This window comes from Schistocerca piceifrons, chromosome 8, assembly GCF_021461385.2.
Source record: "Schistocerca piceifrons isolate TAMUIC-IGC-003096 chromosome 8, iqSchPice1.1, whole genome shotgun sequence".
Lineage (NCBI taxonomy): Eukaryota > Metazoa > Arthropoda > Insecta > Orthoptera > Acrididae > Schistocerca > Schistocerca piceifrons.
The window spans coordinates 496333069-496358646 of record NC_060145.1 but is presented as its reverse complement, the minus strand read 5'-3'; the positions used below and the strand labels follow the sequence as shown (position 1 = coordinate 496358646).

The window sequence follows — 25578 nt, the reverse complement described above, 5'->3', positions numbered from 1 at the left end:
CTCTGCAGCGGAGTGTGCGCTGATATGAAACTTCCTGGCAGATTAAAACTGTGTGCCCGACCGAGACTCGAACTCGGGACCTTTGCCTTTCGCAGGCAAGTGCTCTACCAACTGAGCTACCGAAGCACGACTCACGCCCGGTACTCACAGCTTTACTTCTGCCAGTATCTCGTCTCCTACCTTCCAAATTTTACAGAAGCTCTCCTGCGAACCTTGCAGAACGAGCACTCCTGAAAGAAAGGATATAGTGGAGACATGGCTTAGCCACAGCGTGGGGGATGTTTCCAGAATGAGATTTTCACTCTGCAGCGGAGTGTGCGCTGATATGAAACTTCCTGGCAGATTAAAACTGTGTGCCCGACCGAGACTCGAACTCGGGACCTTTGCCTTTCACGGGCAAGTGCTCTACCAACTGAGCTACCGAAGCACGACTCACGCCTGCTGCAGAGTGAAAATCTCATTCTGGAAACATCCCCCAGGCTGTGGCTAAGCCATGTCTCCGCAGTATCCTTTCTTTCAGGAGTGCTAGTTCTGCAAGGTTCGCAGGAGAGCTTCTGTAAAGTTTGGAAGGTAGGAGACGAGATACTGGCAGAAGTAAAGCTGTGGGTACTTGCCGTGAGTCGTGCTTCGGTAGCTCAGTTGGTAGAGCACTTGCCCGCGAAAGGCAAAGGTCCCGAGTTCGAGTCTCAGTCGCGCACACAGTTCTAATCTGCCAGGAAGTTTCAATGTACTGTTTGTCCACGATAAGCTACGATTGGCGCGGTGGCTGTAGGGAATGGCCGTGTCCCCACATTATGGTAGGGTTAGTGAAGTTAACTCAAGACTTAAGTTTTGACAATGGCAGGAATAGTTACAGAATTGGGGATTACAAGTTTGTTTGTTAGAACGCAGAAAGAGAAGAAACAGGGACATCACACAAATCATATGGACGAATATGACCTTTCCAAATGTATATAAAGATTTCGTACTACTACTTTTCGATCTCAAGCTTGAGAAACTGGAGCGTATGAATGAAATGTGAAACTACATCCTAACATAAATCTTTTTGCTTGTATTTGATGTTGGTACTTCGTGAATTATATTCTGTTGTGTTATTTATGTAAATGAGGTACATAAAAATGACCATTTGTGCCAAAAGAGTCTTGCTTTTGTGGCATGTGTTACAACTGCTGCAATATTAGAAATGCCTATTTCGTTCATCTAGCAGACAGTAAAGAACCGCACCAGTCTTGGGAACTATTCGCGTTAAACAGCTTTTTCAGCATTTAACGACATTTTGATTTTTCTTGTAGAAAAACGTTTGACTATCTTTGATGAGGTAATAGATTCATTTGTAGAAAGGAAAGGAGCCATATGAAGCTGTAGCAAGCTAGGGGCAGCTTGACATTGGCAGCACTTGGAGACAAATGAATATCTTTCAAGTAGTGCTGATTTTCTCCGCTTCTGGCAGCACTAGCGAAATCGTCAAGTTGTCGTGGCCAATGCTAGGACCTAAGGTTTGAAGAAATGTGTACTGTCTTACTTGTCTCTTATCTTTACTGATTTTATGTTTCCTATATTTAATGTTATGTCACATAAAAGAGGCAGTTATTAGTTAATAGGCAATAAAGGGCACAAATCTAAGAGTTCTTATTCTCCCCGTTACAAATAAACCCAACCAGTATTAATTGTGAATTTTTTAAACGCTGGGTAAGATGTCAAACTGGCCGACTGGGAGCAGGAGAAGCACCACAGGACACTTTAATTTCCACTGTCCTGAATATAGGTTTGATGGCTTCCATTACAAGATACACACATTTGAATTCCACAGAGCAAACTATAGTGACGTGCGATAGAGTGGTGTGTGAAGAGGTGTGGCCCTGAACTTTGGTACAGTTAAGACCAAATAACATGTCTTACATTTCCTCGAACATACAGTATATCCTTTATATGTAAAGCTCCTTAGAAATCAAGTTTTCGCCCCGGTTCGGAAATATCGTAGATCCGGGGCTGCTTACAGAAGTTACTTACTAGTGGACACAAGCCTTCTGTAATACTTCGCATCTAGGGGCAGCTTGACATTGGCAACACTTGGATACAAATTAATATCTTTCAAGTAGCGCTGATTTTCTCCGCGTCTGGCAGCACTAGCGAAATCGTCAAGTCAGGCCAAACAATAAGTAAAAAGCCGATCCAACGGAGAGGGAGTGGTGGACGGAGGATTCCATGCATCTTTTCACATGTAAACTCCACTTAATCCCAATACCTGGGTTCAAAAGACTATGGCATGTGACGGGTAGTTCATATTTTTTTTATTTATTTGTTAAAAGGTGTTTTTCTCAGTGATACTGCTAGAGGTGTTTAATTTTTCTGTATAGCAACAGTTACGCCATAACCTGCTGACATTTATCTTTTTTTCCTTATTGTAAAGTTTTTCGCATCTGTAGGGACTTTCAGGCTGACGTAGGTACATTTCAAGTGTTGCGTACGTGCATGGTGGAAATTGAGTTGGTAACACTACCACTAGTAAACTTTGCTATTTTGATAACTGCAGCGAAGGTTATCAGCTCCAGCACTTGGTGTGTCATCTGTTTCACAATACTGTAGATAATTTCCACTAAGACACTAGATTTTATGAGGTTTCGCCTCACTGAGCAGTGGCTCGGTCCCCCTCCCCGAGCTGGCCCTGTTTACAGCTGAATCACTACAGGTTGGTTGGCCTAAGACGATTGTCTGGCCATCAGCCGATGGAACTTTCAGTTATCCACTAGCTTGTGTCAGGACAATGAAAGGCGAGATATGTAGTTACGGAGTAGGCAAACGACAGACAGGAAATCTTGGGTAATGGAATACACACATGTAAGAGATCTTTTTTACCCACATCTGACCTGTTCCTCTGTGTTTAATGTGACCAGTGCTACTTAGATTAAAGGAAATGCTGAGTCACGATAGGCACAATAAAAAGATTCACACAATTAAAGCTTTTGGCCATTAAGGCAGTAGACACACATACACACACACACACACACACACACACTGCAGTGTGGTCTGAGCTCTCCGAGACTGCAGATGTGTGTGCAAGTTGCGTTTGAGTGTGTGTGTGTGTGTGTCTACTGCTGACAAAGGCCTTAATGGCCAAAAGCTTTAATTGTGTGAATCTTTTTATTGTGACTTTCGCGACTCAGCATCTCCGCCATACGGTGAGTAGCAACACATTCCATCCTGGGTTTTCCATTGTTAGATTAAAGGAAGATAGAGAAAAGATTAAACATGAGATGTGCCATCCAGCAAGGATATAAATACAAAGCTGGTGGCAAACTTCCACACAAAACTTGTATATTTATTCGAACCTATATACATAAATTTCGTGGCAAACTTTGACACAAAATTTCTGCAATTTTGGGAACTTTCAACATAAACACACTGATCCAACCAGGAAAACTACACAACCTAATATCAATGCTCGATAAACAAAAGATAATTATACCATACATAACAGACGAAGACACAATGTGTTACAGATACATGCTATTGTACCTTCAAGACAGAAAAACGAGTCACCAAGAGTACTCCACTTCTAAGCACGGCCCTCATGGTAAATGTACAGATAATCAGTTCAATCGGAGAAGTCACTCCTGTGTACAACAGGTTGATGAAATGTGCTTACAGTGTGTAAACATGAAATGCACCAGGATAAATGTACACAGCACCACAAATGAGAATAGCAAAAAAGACCTCAAATCAACAGAGAAATTCTGGGCAAAATTTAGACAGTGATGACCAAGATCCCCCAAAATGAAAAACGTAATTTCAATGCACATATCACCAGAGAAAAATGACACCACCCACAAATACACAGTGGTATGAGACTCATCAAAGTACGTCAGCAGAGCAACCAGAAGATTATCTCAACATCCCTGAGAAAATCTCCATGAAATAGAAAATGTGTAGTAATCTATACAAGAGGTGGGAGAAAATCAACTAGACCATGCACGATTTCCTATCTCTGACATTCAAGTTGTCAGAGGTGCGAATGTTGACTCTGACCACTACCTAAATGAAATGAGATTTACAATGAAGAAAATTCATTGGAAAAGAATACATACAGAAAAGTTTGACACAAAAAGATCATCAAAACCTATATAAAATGGCAAGGGTAAGATAAGAAGCAAATTCATCGGAAGATTTTCACAGAAAGACCACAAAACAGCAAAAGAACTAATACAATGAGAAAAGAATATTAAACACCAATGTTTGGGCCAGGTTATGCAAAGGTAGTAGAAAGATGCAAACAAGCTTTCCAGAAATACAGAAACATAATCTGCACACATCCAGAAAACAGGCTGCAAACCTCATTAGGCAAACCAAGAGAAAGTACATGAAGGAGTAAATGGATGCTATAGAGAAAAACTTGTGGAACCACAACGTGAGATAATTGTACAGTACTTTCACAACGTAGATCTGAGTGTACACACTTCAGAATTTCTGCTACCAAAAACAAGATAGAAAACTCACACTAACCAATCAAAAGAATTGTCAGGTAGTGGCAAGTAATTTATCTAATCTTCTTAACTGCTGTGAACTTGAAACAAGAATTCCAACACAGAACTGCACCTACAATCACTCCCATCAACATGAGAATAGATACACAGACATATACTTGAACCCAGAAAACAACAAGCCATCCAGTGAAGATGGCATCATAGCAGAATTTCAGTACTGGTACTGAAAGACTTTGGACTAAAGTCTCTATAGGTACTCAAACAATATCACAATCATCTGGCAAACAGAAAAACTTTCTGGCAATTGGAAATGTGCACTTATCGATCTGCTGTACAGAAAAGGAGACAAGACAATTGTTAACAAGTACAGAGGAATCTCACTGCTGCAATTTTCTCAGCATGCTTACTCCATAGAACACAAGAAAAGATAGAACAAAAATCTGGTGAATATCAGGCAGGATTCCACACTCGTGAATTATGCACAGAACAAATATTCAATCTGAAAACAATTGGAAAATAGGGCCACCAGGAATGCTCCACTGATTTACACATTCACAGATTTCAAGAAAGCATATGTTTCTGCTGACCGACAACCCATGTTCAACATATTAGGCAAACAGGGACTTGACTCTAAAACACTATGCTTAATCAAACAGACATTGGCTGACACAACATTGGAAGTCAAATTCATGGTTGAAATCTCTGATCCCCTCATGATCAAAACTGAAGTACGCCAAGGCGATGGATTGCCCCTGTTTTGTTCAGCCTAGTCCTGGACAAAGTAATGAGGGAATGGTAAAAAGAACTGAAAATCCAAGTGCACTGGAATCAACATGATTAGGATACTCCTGGGTCAAAATAGAAATCTCAAACACAGTTTTCACAGATGACTGGCATTATTCTCTGCTAACAAAGCAACAGCAACTAATCAAGTAGAAATTCTAAAAGAATGCAAAGAAAAGTTGGCCTGCAAGGTTTTTACCAGAAGTTTGAATTTTTTCCTCAAAACTAAACATACAAATATTAAACACAAAATACAGCAAGATAAATGGAGTTGCACAATTCATGTATCTGGGTGAAATCCTCGAACCTAAAGAAGGAGACACAAGAAGTATATAATAATATAAAAAACAAAGATGCTGTGACTTACCAAACGAGAAAGCACTGGTAGAAAGACACACTAAAAAACACACGAACACACACACAAATTTCAAGCTTTCGCAACCCAAGGTTGCTTCATCAGGAAAGAGGGAAGGAGAGGGAAAGACGAAAGGATGTGGGTTTTCAGGGAGAGGGTAAGCAGTCATTCCAATCCCGGGAGCGGAAAGACTTACCTTAGGGGGAAAAAAGGACAGGTATACACTCACTCACACACACACACATACACATATCCATCCACACACATACAGACACAGGCAGACAAATGTAAAGGCAAAGAGGTTGGGTAGAGATGTCAGTCGAGGCGGAAGTCCAGGAGCAAAGATGTTGTTGAATGACAAGTGATGTACAGGGGGCAGCAACTTGAAATTAGCGGAGGTTGAGGCCTGGTGGGTAATGGGAAGAGAGAATACGTTGTAGGGCAAGTTCCCATCTCCAGAGTTCTGATTGGTTGGTGTTAGTGGAAAGTATCCAGATAACCCAGGCGGTGTAACACTGTGCCAAGATGTGCTGGCCGTGCACCAAGGCATGTTTAGCCACAGGGTGATCCTCATTACCAACAAACACTGTCTGCCTGTGTCCGTTCATGCGAATGGACAGTTTGTTGCTGGTCATTCCCACATAGAAGGCTTCACAGTGCAGGCAGGTCAGTTGGTAAATCACGTGGGTGCTTTCACATGTGGCTCTGCCTTTGATCGTGTACACCTTCCGGGTTACAGGACTGGAGTGGGTGGTGGTGGTGGGAGGGTGCAGGGGACAGGTTTTACACTGGAGGCGATTACAAGAGTAGGAGCCGGAGGGTAGGGAAGGTGGTTTGAGGATTTCATAGGGATGAACCAAGAGGTTACAAAGGTTAGGTGGACGGTGGAAAGACACTCTTGGTGGAGTGGGGAGGATTTCATGAAGGATGGATCCCATTTCAGGGAAGGATTTGAGGAAGTCGTATCCCTGCTGGAGAGCCACATTCAGAGTCTGATCCAGTCCCGGAAAGTATCCTTTCACAAGTGGGGCACTTTTGGGGTTCTTCTGTAGGAGGTTCTGGGTTTGAGGGGATGAGGAAGTGGCTCTGGTTATTTGCTTCTGTAGGGGGGTAGTTGCTGGATGCGAAAGCTGTTTGCAGGTTATTGGTGTAATGGTTCAGGGATTCAGGACTGGAGCAGATTCGTTTGTCACGAAGACCTAAGCTGTAGGGAAGGGACCATTTGATATGGAATGGGTGGCAGGTGTCATAATGGAGGTACTGTTGCTTGTTGGTGGGTTTGATGTGGACGGATGTGTGAAGCTGGCCATTGGACAGATGGAGGTCAACGTCGAGGAAAGTGGCATGGGATTTGGAGTAGGAGCAGGTGAATCTGATGGAACCAAAGGAGTTGAGATTGGAGAGGAAATTCTGGAGTTAGTCTTCACTGTGAGTCCAGATCATGATTTCATCAATAAATCTGTACCAAACTTTGGGTTGGCAGGCCTGGGTAACCAAGAAGGCTTCCTCTAAGCGACCCATAAATAGGTTGGCATATGAGGGGGCCATCCTGGTACCCATGGCTGTTCCCTTTAATTGTTGGTATGTCTGGGCTTCAAAAGTGAGTTAGGATGAAGCTGGCTAAGATAATGAGGAAAGAGGTTTTAGGTAGGGTGGCAAGTGATTGGCGTGAAAGGAAGTGCTCCATCGCAGCAAGGCCCTGGACGTGAGGGATATTTGTGTAAAAGGAAGTGGCATCAATGGTTACAAGGATGGTTTCCAGGGGTAACAGATTGGGTAAGGATTCCAGGCGTTCAGGAAAGTGGTTGGTGTCTTTGATAAAGGATGGGAGACTGCATGTAATGGGTTGAAGGTGTTGATCTACATCGGCAGAGATAAGTCCTGTGGGGGCTTGGTAACCAGCTACAATGGGGCGGCCGGGATGTTTGGGTTTGTGAATTTTAGGAACTAGGTAGAAGGTAGGGGTGCCGGGTGTCAGTGGGGTCAGGAGGTTGATGGAGTCAGGTGAAAGGTTTTGTAGGGGGCCTAAGGTTCTGCGGATTTCTTGAAGCTCCGCCTGGACTTTAGGAATGGGATTGCCTTGGCAAACTTTGTATGTAGTGTTGTCTGAAAGCTGACGCAGTCCCTCAGCCACATACTCCCGACGATCAAGTACCATGGTCATGGAACCCTTGTCAGCCACATACTCCCGACGATCAAGTACCATGGTCATGGAACCCTTGTCAGCTGGAAGAATGACGATGGATTCGGTCAGCCTTCAGATCACGGATAGCCTGGGCTTCAGCTGTGGTGATGTTGGGAGTAGGATTAAGGTTTTTCAAGAAAGACTGAGAGGCAAGGCTGGAAGTGAGAAATTCCTGGAAGGTTTGGAGAGGGTGATTTTGAGGAAGAGGAGGTGGGTCCTGTTGTGATGGAGGACGGAACTGTTCCAGGAAGGGTTCAATTTGGATAGTGTCTTGGGGAGTTGGATCATTAGGAGTAGGATTAGGATTATTTTTCTTTGTGGCAAAGTAATATTTCCAGCAGAGGCTACGAGTGTAGGACAGTAAATCTTTGATGAGGGCTGTTTGGTTGAATCTGGGAGTAGGGCTGAAGGTGAGGCCTTTGGATAGGACAGAGGTGGTTTCGGATTGGGAGAGAGATTTGGAGGAAAGGTTAACTACTGAATTGGGGTGTTGTGGTTCCAGATTGTGTTGACTAGAATTTTGAGGTTTTTGGGGGAGTGGAGCTGGAAGTGGGAGATTGAGTAGATGGGAGAGACTGGGTCTGTGTGCAATGAGAGGAGGTTGAGGTTTGTTGGAAAGGTTGTGTAGGATAAGTGAGTTGCCATTCCGGAGGTGGGAAACCAGGAGATTGGATAGTTTTTTGAGGTGGAGGGTGGCATGCTGTTCTAATTTGCGGTTGGCCTGTAGGAGGATGCTCTGAACAGACGTGTGGATGTGGGAGGGGAAAGATTGAGGACTTTGATTAGGGATAGGAGTTGACGGGTGTGTTCATTGGCTGAGTTGATGTGTAGGTGAAGGATTAGGTGGGTGAGGGCTATGGATTGTTCGCTTTGGAACTGGTATAGGGACCGATGGAAAGAAAGGTTCCAGCCAGAGATGGGAACTTTAAGTGTGAGGCCTTTGGGGGTGATGCCAAATGTCAGACAAGCCTGAGTAAATAAAATATGGGAGCGTAATCTGGCTAGGGCGAAGGCATGTTCGCGGAGGGAATCTAAATAAAACTTAATGGGGTCGTTGTGGGGATGTTGTGAGGGTGACTTGGTATTAGAAGGTGGAAAGTGTAACATGAGGCTAAAGTGAAAATAAAAATATATGGGGAGAGATAAAGGTGAACTAGAAAGCAACTGGAGTTCTGGTGTGAAAAAAGTCGAAAAAGTGTTGGTTTAAGATGAGCTATGTTGATCCTGTGGTGAACTTAGGTTGGTAAACAACATTGTGTAAAAAGGTTAGGTAGTTCTATTGCCTCCAAAACACGTTAAAGGGTGGAGAAATTCGGGAACATTTTGCATTAAAACCTGTGGGAAGCTGCTAAAAAATGATCAGTTATGTGGGAAAAATGGGAATGAAAATAAAACGAAAGTTGTTAGAACTAGCAGACATGATTGTTTAACAGGTGAAAGGAACTGAAGCTGTGAAATAGTATTCACGAGGTTACACGAGAAATGTTTGTAAACTGGGAATGGTGGATTTTATAGCAGCAGTAGTGTTGAAAGCGATAAAAATTTTTTTGGTTATGGTTTGGAGGTAAGTTATGTATTATTGAGTATATATAGGCAGGATACAATTTTGTGTGTGTGTGTGTGTGTGTGTGTGTGTGTGTGTGTGTGTGTGTGTGTGCGTGCGCGCACGCGCGCGAGTGTATACCTGTCCTTTTTTCCCCCTAAGGTAAGTCTTTCCGCTCCAGGGATTGGAATGACTCCATACCCTCTCCCTTAAAACCCACATCCTTTAGTCTTTCCCTCTCCTTCCGTCTTTCCTGATGAAGCAACCTTGGGTTGCAAAAGCTTGAAATCTGTGTGTGTGTTTGTGTGTTTTTTATTGTGTCTATCTACCAGTGCTTTCTCATTTGGTAAGTCACAGCATCTTTGTTTTTTATATATATTTTCCCCACGTGGAATGTTTCGAGGTATATAATAAGAAATACATGTCCATTCACATAAATATCAGAGACTACAACACAATAATCAAGCTTGAAATAATGTATGCAACTGACGATTGACACTCATATGAAAAGCAATCTGGAAAGCATACAGAAAGAAGAATGCAAAATCATGAGAAACATTCTCATCCCAAAGCCGACAGAAAAGAGATACAAATTACACTCTAGGAAAACCACAGAGGAGATGTCAGACGTAGCAGCAGATGTCAGCATAAGAATGCTAAAGTTTTTTGGGCACACCAGCAGTCTGTCACCAACAAGATACAGAATTCTGATGTACAGACAAGGGGTCAAGTCAACAACACTGTGGATCACACAAATGAAACATGACCTAGAAAAAAGCATAAATCAATCCAGTAGAATCTGAAGAAAGAAACATATACAGAGATAAGTGGAGTGTGAGGTCAGAGAATGTTGTCCCAAAGAAACCAGGGATGAAATGGGCTGAAGGTAGACCTATGTGACAGGAAGCAGCTCGTGTGTGTAGACAATCAAAATCAAACATTCTACGATTCACAAAGGAAGTGCCTTAGGGCTCAGTTCTTGGACACCTTTTATATATATGAATGATGTGCCCATATGATTTGCTTGTGGAACAGTGTTCTATGCATATGATACTGCACTAATTGAGCATGATTACAGCTTGAAATGTAATGCAGCAGCAACAACAAGCATTTGCAGTGTATGGTTTAAGGTATATACACTGCAGGTAAATGATACAAAAGCTGCATACATATTGTTCAGTCCAAATACACCAAACAGAGCACTATGTCAGTAACATTTGATGGTTTCCGAACTGACTGAAGACTTACATAGGAGACACACATCAACAAACTATGCAACAGACTTGTGGATAGTACGACTAGCGTTTATGCACGACAGTAACATAAATCTTGGCTGAATTTCCACAAAGTGTTCATACAGTGCGTATGAATAAATTTAAAGGTAATATTGTAAAGTGGACGAAAATTAAAGAATATCACAAAGTGGAAAAATCAAGACAGTATATTAGAATATCTGCTTTTATGATGACCAGCTGTTTAAATAATAAAATGCTATGTTAAACAAATCATTGTGAAATGTACATGTACAATCTAGTGTGAAATCATAATGTAGTACTGCAGGATTAATTAATTATTGTAAATGCATTGTCAGCTGTAAAATATAATGTCTAGGCATAAAACATTTTTGTAATTATAGCACCGCACGCAAACTTCGACTCCATTGTAAATCTAGGTAACATATGCTCTGCCACATACCTGATGTTGGCCTGCTTATTTGAGGTTTCAATGGCATTTTCTTTCACCTACATCACACACTTTTTCCACAAACTCTTCTAAACTTTGTAAATAAATCATGTGAAAGAAAATTATGAAGCTCTTCTGGATGGCAATCAATAAGCCTACCATTTTTACCTTAAAGCTTATTAAAACTGATATTTACAATACAGAAGTTTGTCCCCATGACGTATTTTGTTACAACACCTACATGATCGTCTGGTTAGATTTGTCAGTTTTCATACCATAGACCCAAAAACGAGATGATTCTCATGGGTGTGGAACAAGTCAGAAAGCGTAACGTAACACCTCTGAATACGATACTCACTACCTTGATCACTTGTCATGAGATTGTCGAAATAGGTGAATACCGTACAGTAAACTGGACTCCTAGTATTTACAGGATTAATATACTGTCAGAATGAAGCATAGTTATGCACTTTTAATAAATTTATATACACAAAATACCTAATCTTGGCTGTTGTGACCAAGTGCTGTCAAAGCTGAAATCTAGCAGACATCTTTACTTAAGCTGGTCTGACAGTCCCTGTTAAGATATTCATCTACAGACTACAAGAAGTTGCCTATCAAACCCTGTTAAACTGTGCTTTATCTGAAACCGTTTTTAATGGTTGCTGACAATTTGCTGAAAATGTGTGTTCCAGAATACTGGACCCCTTTTTGGACCAAGGTAAGTGATTTTAGGTCTTTATGTAGGTTTTTCTTATTCTTAGTGTTGATACGACGTATTGAGCTATTGGTTGGAAATAGTGATATCTTGCAACAAATTTCATTAAGGAATAAATATACTGAGAAGCAGTGGTTGGAATACAAAGTTCCTTGAACAGGTTTCTACATAATGTTCTTGAATTTACACCACAAGTGAGTCTTAGTACACACTTTTGCATGCTAAAAATGTTTGCTCAGTTTGACCCCGTATGACGTAATAGAATGAAACAGAATATTTATATCTCCTACATTTGTCATCACTCTCACTGCAAATGCAGACTTGTTTAAGCACTTCAGCACTTCCCAACTGAATTTATTGTCGAGTTGTAATCCCAAAAATTTAACACTGCCAACCTCTTCGATATGCATGGCTTCATATGTTTTACACACGCTGGAAGGAAATCTCTTATGGGTCCTGAACTGCATGTAGTGGGTCTTTTCAAAGTTTAATGACAGGGAAGAGCGATGGAACCTCGTGGACCACCACATGTAATTAATTCCCAGTCAAATCGAGCAGCAGTAAGGGTTGAAATTAAACAAATGCTTGAATAGTACACAACTGAACCTTCCCTATCACCATATTGTAGTCCATTGCTAGCAGTAACCAAGCTGAATTGAAGCATTCATCTCATGTTAGACACAGGAGCTATTCCTACTGGTAAATAAAACTAACACCAGTATCTAAAAAATATACAGCTGTTAGTTTTGGCAGTAGGAGTTATTAGTTCCATATCCTGTCTTTTGGACCTAATGTCAGTTTTGGAGTGCTCATCTCTACTTTCGACACACTACTAGGTCAAGAACTACTTGAAAGTATAACACTGTATGTTGACAATGTTCTGATAGCAACAAGTACATGAGAAGAACATCTACACATTCTAGAAGGAACATTAGAGAAGTTTTCACAGGCAGGAGTAACAGCAAACCTACAAAAGTCTAAATTAGCAAGAGAGAAGATCAAGTTTTTAGGACATGTAATATCATCACAAGGAATACGACCAGACTGTAATAAAATTAGCACAATCAAGGATTTCCCATTTTCATGTACAAAGAAACAGTTAAAAGAATTTCTTGGACCTTTTTCCCGTAGTTTTGTACTTGACCAGTTAATCAGTAGCACTACATTACTTACTCTACTTAAGAAAAACACCTTAAGGATCTGGATGCAGGAATATATAGATGATTTTAACACAATCAAGGAAAAATTAGTTAATTCAGATATCCTATGTCATCTTTATGAGTAAATATTTTTCTGTCACTGCAGATGCCTCACGTAAAAGTTTGGTCTTGTATCTGTTTCAAATTGATAAAGAATAAGGTAAGTATGAAGAAAAATGATTAGCTTTGTGAAGAGTACACTCACCGAATGCAAGCATTCCTACTAAACAACAGAATTAGAAATATTAGCAATAGTATGGGCATTCAAAAAATGCAGTTACTACATTTATGCTAGAAACATAACGATCATTGAGCTCTAAGGTTCTTGATGTCACGCAGATTATTATATCCGTGCCTAACGTGATGGGCATTGCCCTTAGAGGAATATTCATTTGAAATAATCCACATAGCAGGAAAACAATTTTCTAAGCTGCCACAAGGTCTAACCGAAAATGCCGGAACACTAGAACAAGTAAGTAACTGCGTCATATCTTGCGTAGTAAACCACTGGAAAGTACTGCCCTTGATGTTGCAGGACCATATCCTACCGCCCTTGGAAGTGTAAAATATATCATTTCTCTGTATGACATTTTTATCAAATTTGTAAAACTATATGCTGCTAAGTTAGCTACAGCTGCTGCAATTATCAAAAGGATCTCAAGTAACTACATTCCGATAGTAGGAAAACACAAGACGCTGTTACTCGATAATGTATCTTACTTTATTGGATATAAATGGAGAACTTTTTACAAGAAGATAACAAACAATTTTAATATCCCGATTTAACTTGCAAGGAATTCCATGTGAAGGGGTGTTCCATGAGTTTTATCGTTTTATACAGACATATACATATCGTCAACAGACCCACTGGATAGAATATCTCGACTTATTTGAGCAGGCAGTGAATCATCTGCCTATCATGATACACAATACACTCCTGCAGACTTGATGCTGAACATTAGTGAAAGCAATGAGTGGGTGGATCCCTTCCACAAAATACAGAATCCTAAGAAAAGAAAGTAAGGTCTCATCAAGCACACATAAAGAAATTACAGTAGGACAAGAATCAAATATAAACAAAATTATGAAGAGGGAAACTATGTTTTACTGAGAACTTACCAAAAATCTTTGTATCTCAAACACAAGAATAGCAAATGGGCATTACTTTATGAAGGACTTTACTTCCTCACATGTATTCCACATCCTGGTTGTCATCTACTCGTGAATCCTACAACCAACAAAATCCAAGATTTATTTCTGTACAAACATTTAAAGAAATTTCAACCTGCACAGAACACTGTAAATGAATAACTTGAGAGATTTAAGTCAGGAACTGGGGGGGTTATGAACATCCTACTGCCGTTGCAGAAAGACAGTTCAACGTAGGGGAAACGAATTACTCCACAACAAAGAGAGAGAGAGAGATACATTGCTCCTTACATACTTCTCGTGTTGCCTGTATGGTAGGAAATTTGAGGTAGTGACGGACCGTGCAGTTTCGAAGTGGTTAACACCATCTCTTCTTGGACAGTAATGGGGCCATTTGTGTGGGTGTCATCCATTGTCTTCGTAAAGCCTGTGTGATGTTGTTTCATTCATCTTTTCATCGTCAGGGCCTACCCAGTAGATTGAAGCGATGGGCATTGAAACTTGGTGAATTTGAGTACGGTGTAATCAATAAAACATGGGAAGAAATATGGAATCGCAGACGAGCTGAGCAAGAAGATAGTAGTAGTTGAAAGGTCAGGATCTTGTGAAATGGCAAGTAGCACAGTATGCCAACAAAGTATCATATGCAACAGTGGTTTAGCAAGCAAGACAGATTACTATGTAGAGAAATGAAATTAGGACCACAAATTGTCATGCCAGCCAAGCTGAAGATAGAAGTATTAAGTGAAATGCACGATCACGTCTTACAGGGTCAAGGGGGATGCAGGTAATGAGTTGGAGGGTGGCAGAAAAGTAGAGGTGGAATGGAAGGTAAAATGATGTTGATCAGTATGACAGAAATTGTATGGACAGTGTACACTGGGCAGATTTAAAGCAGAAGCAAGCATACACTGTTACAGAGATTATGAGAAGCAACGGAACCATTCAGTTTCATTGGAGTGGGATGTTGAGCTCATTCAACTGAACACCAGTAGGTAATGGCTTAGTGCTGATGATATAAGACCATTTTTCTCATTACATAGAGATGATGCTGATGCCAGATCAGAGGGCAGTCAGAGTCACTCAGAAGTTAACACATGGATATTGAAGTTCAGGATGCCACAGACAATAATTACGGACCATGCGATGAACTTCATAACAGTCCTAATGAAAGAACTGTGTCGACTGCTAAAAGTAAAGAAACTGAGAACCAGTCCACTTCATCCACAAGCTAATGGAAGGATGGAACGAGTTTACTGAACAATTGGAAAGATGGTTAGTTATTACATGAATGCACACCATTCAGATCAGGACACATATCTATCCTTCGTAGTGTGTGCATACAACTCCAGAGTATATTGCAGTGGTGAATCGAAAAAACAGTCTCTAGTCATTTGACATGATTAGAAAGAAAGGAGGCGGGAGAGGTCAGACAGCCAGGGAGTTTGCAGAATGGTAAAGGAAGTGTGGCGAAAGGTCCAGTGGACAAATACTAAGGCACTGAAGAAGTAGGCGGAGACAGTGGAACAAGTGGGAACATTAGCTTGGTGAAAAGTAGGCCAGTGGATGATGATGTCGAGCCTATACACTCCGAAGGGAAAGACAAAGAAGCGTGTAACATGGTAACAAGGTCCATAGCAAGTAACTGGAATACACCACTAGTAAATGTGAAGCTGCAGCTGCCGACATAAGGACAACAACTGTGCATGTTTGGCGTCTATGACCATTCAAGGGCATGCCGAAGGCAATCCCATAACAGGTATTAGTGAAGGCGAAAAAAGACACAAAGAGGAAGCTGAATGAAGAGCAATAGGAATGAGAGATCCAAATAGCTCAATGAGCCCGAGGAAGTAATTAATACATATTGTAATAGAGTGATTTTGGAATATTTTTCTTTTGTGTCTTGCATTGTTGTTGTTGTTGTGGTCTCCGGTCCTGAGACTGGTTTGATGCAGCTCTCCATGCTACTCTATCCTGTGCAAGTCTCTTCATCTCCCAGTACCTACTGCAGCCTAAATCCTTCTGAATCTGCTTAGTGTATTCATCTCTTGGTCTCCCTCTATGATTTTTACCCTCCATGCTGCCCTCCAGTACTAAATTGGTGATCCCTTGATGCCTCAGAACATGTCCTACCAACCGATCCCTTCTTCTAGTCAAGTTGTGCCACAAACTCCTCTTCTCCCCAATTCTATTCAATACCTCCACATTAGTTATGTGATCTACCCATCTAATCTTCAGCATTCTTCTGTAGCACCACATTTCGAAAGCTTCTATTCTCTTCTTGTCCAAACTATTTATCATCCATGTTTCACTTCGATACATGGCTACACTCCATACAAATACTTTCGGAAACAACTTCCTGACACTTAAATCAATACTCGATGTTAACAAATCTCTCTTCTTCAGAAACGCTTTCCTTGCCATTGCCAGTCTACATTTTATATCCTCTCTACTTCGACCAATAGGGCATTAAAATGATTTTAGATAAGGTTATATGTTTGTTTTATAATAGTTTTTATCATTAGTGTGTTAAGACGTGCTGTTTGGAGACAGTGGGCTTCTGAGGGGAGGTGGTGATGAGCCCTTTCCTCACACTGCCATATGGGAGAAAGGCCGGAGTAGGGGAATGCTAGTTTTGGTAGTGCTGTAGCTTTTCACCGAGGATGGAGTGGTGCTGCTGCAAGACCATCACCTGGACGGAGGAGTTTTGTTTTCCATGCAAACACATGTGGTAGGTCCCAGTCACAGGTGGTCTTATGTTCAGTATTTAGTGGGTGGAAGTTGTAGAACAAAATTAGGAGGCTGGAGGAGGTGTTTCCAGGGATACAACAGTTAGCAGCATGAGGCTAAGACAGATCTCAAAGGAGTGCAGCAAACTGCTTGGAACACATGCATTGCTTGTGAGATGGTGATGAGCAGGGCATGTGCATTACACAGCTCTTCAGTGGTAAAATGGAGGGACGACTTCGCCAGAAGGAAGTGACTGAACAGTAAATACACTTTTGGAGTGCAGATTTACACTGGATACACTCAGTGCACCTGTGGTCTAGGGGTAGTGTCTTTGATTAGTGATCAAAACATCCTTGGTCCTGGGTTCGAAACCTGCCACCGCTTAAATTTTGATTAAGAATCAGCCATGGTGGCCAAAGACTTCCAGCATAAGAAGTCACCCCCATTCTGCCAATGGTCTTGTCAGAGAGGTTGGAGGAGTGGACAGAGGTTCAGGGCACTCTCTTGTCCTTGGTGTGGGGAACTGCCTCTACAGGCAGAAGATTCAGCAATGTTCAACAGCATGAGGATGCAGAAGGCAATGGAAACCACTGCATTAAAGAGACAATGTGTGTCCACAGGATATGTGGCCTGTAACTGAAAAAGAGTCATGATGACCTTTCCACTGGCAAAAGATTCCGGAATAGTCTCCAATTCGGATCTCCGGGAGGAGACTGCCACGGAGGAGGTGAACGTGAGAAAAAGATTGAATAACTGATGAAAGGATAACGTTCTATGAGTCAGGGTGTGGAATGTCAGAAGCTTGAATATGGTAGGGAAGCTAGAAAATCTGAAAACAGACACAATGGCTCAATCTATATATAGTAGGGCTCAGTGAAGTGAAATGTAAAGAAGACAAAGATTTTTGGTCAGATGAGTATAGGGTAATATCAACAGCTGCAGAAATTGGTATGATGGGCGTAAGATTTGTTATGGATAGGAAGGTAGGACAGAGAGTGTATTACTGTGAACAGTTCAGTGATACAGTTGGTCTTATCTGAATTGACAGCAAACTACAATCAACGATAGTTCAGGTATACATTACGATGTCACAAGCTGAAGATTAAGGGATAGAGAAAGTATATGAGGATATTGAAAAGGTAATGCAGTACGTAAAGGGAGATCAAAATCTAATAGTCATGGAGGACTGGAATGCAGATGTAGGGGAAGAAGAGGAGGGAAAGGTTACAGGAGAATATGGGCTTGGGACAAGGAATGAGAGATAAGCAAGACTACTTGAGTTCTGTAATAAATTTCAGCTAGTAATAGCAAATACTCTGCTCAAGAATCACAAGAAGAGGAGGCACACTTGGGAAAGGCCAGATAATACAGGATGATTTCAGTTAGATTACATCATGGTCAGAAAGAGATACCGAAATTAGATACTGGATTGTACGGCATACCCAGGAGCAGATGTGGACTCACATCACAATGTAGTAGTGTTGAAGAGTAGGATGAAGTTTAAGAGATTAGTCAGGAAGAATCAATACGCAAAGAAGTGGGATACAAAAGTACTAAGGAATGATGAAATACATTTGAAGTTCTCTAAGGTTACAGATAAAGCAAGAAGGAATAGCTCAGTAGGCAGTAGAGTTGAAGAGGAATGGAAATCTCTAAAAAGAGCCATCAAAGAAGTTGGGAAGGAAAACATAGGTACAAAGAAGGTAACTGCAAAGAAATCATGGGTAACAGAAGAAACACTTCATTTGATCAATGAAAGAAGGAAGTACAAAAGTATTCAAGGAAATTCAGGAATACGGAAATGCAAGTTGCTGAGGAATGAAATAAACACGAAGTGCATGGAACCTAAGACGCATGAAAAATGTGAAGAAATCGAAAAAGAAATGACTATCGGAAGGACTGACTTGGCATATCAAAACAACAATCAGTGAAATGGATGGTAACATTAAGCATGCAGCAGGAATTCTATTATTAAATTCAGAGGAGAGAGAAGATAGGTGGAAAGAGTACACTGAAGGCCTCTATGAGGGGGAAGATATGTCTGATGTGATAGAAGAAGAAACAAGAGTCGATTTAGAAGAGATATGGGATCCAGTTTTAGAATCAGAAATTAAGAGAACTTTGGAGGATTTCGGATCAAATAAGGCCAAAGGGATAGATAATGTTCCATCAGAATTTCTAGAATCATTGGGGGAAATTGCAACAAAACAACTATTGGCATTGGTGAGTAGAATGTACGAGTCTGGCGACATACCATCTAACTTTCGGAAAAATATCATCCACACAATTCCAAAGAGAACTGACAACTGCAAGAATTACCACACAATCAGCTTAACAACCCATGCATCCAAGTTGCTTACAAGAATAATATACAGAAGAATGGGAAAAAAATTTAGGTAGTGTTAGATGACAGTTAGTTTGGGTTTAGAATAGGTAAAGGTACGGGAGAGGCAATTCTGATGTTGCGTTTCATAATGGAAGCGAGGCTAAAGAAAAATCAAGACACATTCATTGGATTTGTTGACATGGAAAAAGCATTTGACAATGTAAAATGGTGCAAGATGTTCGAAATTCTGAGAAAAACAGGGGTAAGCTGTAGGGAGAGCCAGGTAACATACAATATGTACAAGAGCCAAGAGAGAATAATAGGAGGACCAAGAACAAAGTGTTCAGTCTGTACACTGAAGAAGCAATGATGGAAATAAAAGAAAGGTTCAGAAGTGGAATTAAAATTCAAGGTGAAAGGATATCAATGATACGATTCACTGATGACATTGCTATCCTGAGTCAGAAGTGGAATTAAAATTCAAGGTGAAAGGATATCAATGATACGATTCACTGATGACATTGCTATCCTGAGTGAAAATGAAGAAGAACAATATGAGACTGGAATAGAAGGGAGAACTGATAGAGGTATCCTCCGCCACACACTGTCAGGTGGCTTGTGGAGTATGGATGTAGATGTAGATGAAGAATTACATGATCTGCTGAATGGAATGAGCAGTCTAATGAGTAGAGATTATGGACAGAGAGTGAATCAAAGAAAGATAAAAGTAATGAGAAGTAGAAGAAACGAGATCAGCGAGAAACTTAACATCAGGATTGATGGGCATGAAGAGGTGAAGTTAAGGAATTCTACTACCTAGGCAGCAAAATAACCAATGACAGACGGAAAAAGGAGGACATCAAAAGCAGACTAGCCCTGACAAAAATGGGATTTTCGACCACGAGAAGTCTACTAGTATAAAAAATAGGCTTTAATCTGAGGAAGAAATTTCTGAGAATGTATATTTGGAGCTCAGCATTGTATGCTAGCGAAACAAAGACTGTGGGAAAACCGAACAGAAAAGAATCAAAGCATTTGAGGTGTGGTGCTACAGATGAATGTTGAAAATTAGGTGGACTGATAGTGGAAAACATTGACAAGGAGAAGGTACAGGATGATAGCACATCTGTTAAGACATCAGGGAATGACTTCCATCGTACTAGAGGGAGCTGTAGAGGACAAAAACTGCACAGGAAGACAGAGACTGGAATACATCCAAAAAATAATTGAGGACGTAGGTTTCAAGTGCTACTCTGAGATGAAGAGGTTGATAACAGAAGAGGAATTCGTGGTGGGCCACGCCAAACCAGTCAGAGGACTGATGACTCAAAAATAAATAAATAAATACTCAGTTTACAATGACATGGTGATGATTGCTGGTTGCTATGAGCAAGGGAAACTCATGGAGGCAAGGTGTTCAGAGTTGTGTGGTAGTCGATTGTTAAACAACAGGACTGTGTATAAAATTACGGAATGCACTTTTCATTTGCTAACTACTAAGATGAAAATTACTCACTTGAATATAACATAGCCACAGCTGGATTAGCCTGATGAACTGCAAGACATATCCAAACAAAATATCACCTTCCTTAACGACATCTGTGAACTGAACTTGGACCGTTCATTAAGTCCAACGATAGCAGTACAGGAAGAGTTGGATCACTGCAGGGCAACTGTTACAGCATGTGGAACTGTATCAGGATGGAAGACATCAAGTAGTGTGACCTCAAAGTGTTGCAATTCGTACTATCACGGTGACTCTGATTTTGCTCTACCTAGTTCTTACATACTTGAGATGAAGAGCCATGTAAGAACTCAGTCCAAGAGTAATTCAAGTTCTCGTAGACTAGATCCTCTGAGTGAGCGATGCAAGAGAGATTTACAGAGTCTCAGGTCAATATAGTAATTTGCGGAATAATCAAGAGTAAGTGATTTAGAATTATGTATTTGTTTTACAGATTGAGGGACAATAGCAAATTGGGCTGGGGGCAAGAACCTAGGGACCAGATCTTCTCCATGAATGAGGGCAGCACAGCACCACTGCCTAGTCTTTCAGCATTGCATTAATGGTGATGAACTAACAGCCGGCAGTTTGGCAACATGGGGATGATCACAGTAAAAGACACGCAAGGGGACTGCAGAGCCCGATAGCTGAGCGCTGCAGTACAGGAGTACTGCAAAGCAGTAACTGTGTAGCCAGTAGGTTGATGTCACCACAGAAAGGCAGGTCTCTTTTTACAGACGATGTGAGTAAGTACCCAGCTGTACTGAAACAAATGCGCGCCACAGGTGTGGCAGGCAGCACTTCTCATTGCCAGAAGCCAGCAGCACCACTGTGACACCAGAGCTACGCTGGACAGTGAGTGCCAGGAGCAGCCACGGTTCACGATCAGGTTGCTGCTGCTGCCAGCACCGAGTCCTTCACAGGACTTGGTGCCACAGCCCGCCAACCTGCCATCTGTGCCTTCTGCCACCAACATTGAGTTCCTAGTGGGTTTCAACAACACAACACCAGCCGCCATTTGACTCCTGTCCAAGAGCAGCGGGTTGAATCCCACACACAGCAAACTCTATATGCTGCCACTGTGCCTGTGTGCGAAGCCATTCTCCGAGTGGAACACCGTGACAGTGCAGCATGTAGCAGTACTGACATTGACAACTGTGGCCTCCAAAGGCTGCCAGCCTCAACAACACGGCGCACTGGTTCGGGAGCTGTGAGCGGAAGCTGCCACTTGTTCATCAGCACCAGCTAACGGCAGTGGGGAAGAGGCATGCCTGTCTCACTCCATCATGTAGTGAAGCCAGCAGAAGTCATTCTTAACTGTCAACCATGTTTCCACTGGGGACTATGGCTCCACCTCTCATTCCACACCCTACAGAACGGGGTCAAGTACACTTCAGCGCATTATACATGGTAGTGAGATGAGGCTGTGTGTGAAAAAATACACAGGTCATATAATAAAAAAAGGAAAAAAAAGAGAGCGAAGAAAAGGAATATTAAGAATGAATTTGCCTGTTGTGATTATGGTTCCGCATCAGCTGTAGAATATTCCAAAACAAATGAAATTTGTGAAAGATGGGACTCGAACCCTGATTTCCCACTTGTTGCAAGAGGTCGTGCTAACTACTTCGGCTACCCGAGCGTGCCGCCAGGACTGGTCCAAATCTCCACTTGTCCTGGTGTCTTCACTTCCTCATGTTCACATTATAATAAGGGATGCCATGCCATTGCAAGGGAGCAATGAGAGAAAATAGTGTCTCACCCTGTGTGGGAAATATGGAAACATAGTGTGAGCACACAAAAGAGTGAATAGGACAAAGGGAGTTTGGATCACTCCTGGAGGTGTGCTCAGGCAGCCAATGTGGTTAAGGTGATCGCTTGCAGCAAACGGGTAATTCAGATTTGAGTCCCGTCCGTAACAAAGTTTCATTTTTTTCTGGAATATTCTACAACTGATGCAGAACTATAATCACAACTGGCGAGTTCATTCTTAACTGAATACGGCTGTTGTTTGTCAACACAATCTCACACATTGCACTCTCCCCCAACTGCCTGCCCTCACTTCTTGGTGGTGCATGTAAACTAAAAGGCTTGTAATACATACTGGAGTTGCAGCTGAGTACAGAGAGACAGTAATTACAGCTTGAATGGTTACAGTTGTCGAGAATTAAGATGTTAGAATACTCAGAATAACTTATCTACATTTAAAAGCTGAAAGAGGATACCTGTGTGATGTCCGTGGTGTTATATTTCAATGAGATTCAGTCCCATCATTTTCTGAAGAAGTTAAAACCATAATGAAGCTATCCACAACACAGGCTTTCACGGCCACTATTTGCAATATTGCTGTTATTTCATTTTTGGCCTTATGCCCACAAATCAAATATAAGTGATAGATCAAATAAATAATTCAGGGAAAAAAACAACAGATTTTTTTTTCCAACCAAAGTGGCAGATTTTAATTTGGCACTCCAAGATAATATTAAAAGGTCACTGCAGAATGTTATTAAAAAAATGAACAGAAGTTATTAAGTTTAACATTGATTTACTATTGCTACAAACTATTTACTGTACAATTCATTAGTGTCAAGCTACAAAATAAACTTTAAATTCTTAAACTATGTCTATGACTAAAAACAAATCTCTTTTTCTTAAGAATAATGTGTACAAAATCTTGTCTACAGAAATATGACACTAAAACTAGAACTTAAATATTAACTAATGAGGTAAAGATGAGTAAAAATCTTTGTTTATGGAGAATATCAGCCTTTAGTCATGACATTCTGGGAACACATCCAATTATTAACATCTTCTGTTGTGCTATTACATGGAACTTATACTTGCATTCATAATTGCAGCTATGTACATACAATCTACAAAAAGAATTATGAAATTATTCAAACAGGATCTGCTCTAAAATATCTGACTCTTAAAAAAGAATCTGATAATCTGCATCTGTATTAGTCCGATTCAGATGAATCACTATCAGCTAGCACTTGGAGGCGCTTCCTTACATCTGAAGATGTCTGCGGTGTTTCATTAGGAAGCTCTTGTGAAACAGATGTTCTTTGCCTTGAACGTCGAGTTCTGCCTTCTGTTGAATGAAAAAAAAAAAAAAAAAAAAAAAAAAAAAGGTCAAGTTTTATAATGGAGAGACAAGACACAGAGAGAGAGAGAGAGAGAGAGAGAGAGAGAGAGAGAGAGAGAGATGATTACTTTAGACATTAAGATGATGTAACATGTGCAAAGCTTATCCAAAAGGGTTCTATCAAACATGACAAACAAATAAAGTCTTCATTCATGAATGGTACGCTGTACCATATTAGCAATAATTATTTTTACAATAAACCTTTATGCAATTTTGTCAGTGAGCATGAAAGATGTTAGCTTGTTTCATTTCTTCTGAACTGCCAGCACTACACAGCAAGTCAAAGTTCAAAAGCTTAGCCCAACCCTAAAGCAGATGGATGCATGAAGCATATGACAAGGGGGCCAGACACAAGCCAGGCCACCTGTAAATGCTTCGTTGCCATGGTAACTGTTACATCACTACTGGAAACAGGACAGGGGGGTACAGGCTGCCTTGGCCATGCTGCCATGTTCCTCCATGCAATGGAAGGCCAGTCACCATACAAGTACGGATATAATACTTTTGAGTGAGGACATCATTACTTTCTTGTAGGAGCTTTTGTTTTCAAAGAGATGTGAAACTGAACAACATGAAATTTTGATGAATGAACATCAAACACTGGCATTACACCTTTTTCCGAAAGACAAGTGCAAAACATGTGCATTCCAAACTTCATGGTATAAACAGCACAAGTGGTGGTGTGCTATCCCTACAGAAGGAAAATTCTTCTGCTAGTCAGGTTTGCTCCTAAGCACAAGAGAAACTATAGTCTGCTGATGGTTTTGGTTATGTGAAGAATCTGCGATGAGGTTTAGCACAGAATGCATCTTCTAAAGATCATCAAGTAGAGGTAGAAGTAGAAGAGTAGTAGTAGTAGTAGTAGTAGTAGTGGTGGTATGGTATTCTGCCTTGCGGCATGGGTTAAGCCTCTTTCACTTTTGTCTGTCCATAGCAAGTCTTTTCATTTCTGAATATTTGTCTCCTTTGATATTGCCCAGCATTTGATATCTTCTTTTTCCTCTTCCCCTTTTTCCCTCCATCATTCCTACCTTCAATAAACAGTCCCTCCCCAAACAATGTCCAATCCAGTTCCATTTTCTCTTTCTGATGACTTTCAGCATGTTTCTTTCTTCTCCGACTCTTCTTAATACTTCTTCATACCTTACTTGGTCTTTCCAGTTCACTTTTTCCATTCTTCTCCATACCCACATCTCTAGTGCCTCCAATCTTCTTTCATCTTCCTTCCTCAATGTCCAGGTCTCCGCACCATACAGTGCAAAATTTGGCAAGTCTTTTCCTCAGATCATTGTTTAGTGGTCCGCAAAGTAATTTCTGTTGAGCAATACGTATTATCCATTATTACACTTCCCAAGCAACTGAATTTATTCACTTGCTCTATTTCCTCTCCCCCTATTTTCATACAGCATTTTCTCCCCTTTCCTCCAATTACCATGCTTTTCGTTTTCTTGTTAATCTTCATTCCATATTCTTCTAGTTTTGTGTTTAGATCATCTAACATTTGTTCCATCTCTGTTGCACTCTCTGCCATCACAACCACTCTAAGTAGTTGTATTACATATAAAGAACTATACAAACAAGTGTTCAGTATATCAGAGCTATTGAATGAACATCAAAAACCAGTGAAAATCAGACTCAACAATGAAATGAAAGCTAACAAAGAGATAATGAAAATTCTAACTGATCTCACATATGTTTTGAGTAAGCAGGAGCTAGCTTTTAGAGGTCATGATACGACAGAAGAGTCCCTGAATCATGGAAACGTTAGAGCCATTTT

At 40.9% G+C, this 25578-nt stretch overlaps 1 protein-coding gene and 1 non-coding gene across 6 annotated transcripts in view; both read right to left on the bottom strand.

Moving 5' to 3' along the window:
- Positions 1-353: 353 nt before the first annotated feature.
- Positions 354-428, bottom strand: Trnas-uga. The gene has a single exon. It is a non-coding gene; the product is annotated as a tRNA-Ser (tRNA).
- A 22787-nt stretch (positions 429-23215) lies between these two features.
- Positions 23216-25578, bottom strand: part of LOC124711214 (lisH domain-containing protein C1711.05-like) — a 70696-nt gene continuing 68333 nt past the window's right edge. For 4 of the 5 annotated variants that reach the window (XM_047241167.1, XM_047241168.1, XM_047241165.1 and 1 more), the window contains exon 5: positions 23216-23750. In XM_047241167.1, coding sequence (XP_047097123.1) covers positions 23614-23750 — 137 coding nt within the window. In that variant the 3' untranslated portion in view covers positions 23216-23613. The remainder of the gene's footprint in view (positions 23751-25578) is intronic. The other variant, XM_047241170.1, reaches the window with a different exon arrangement.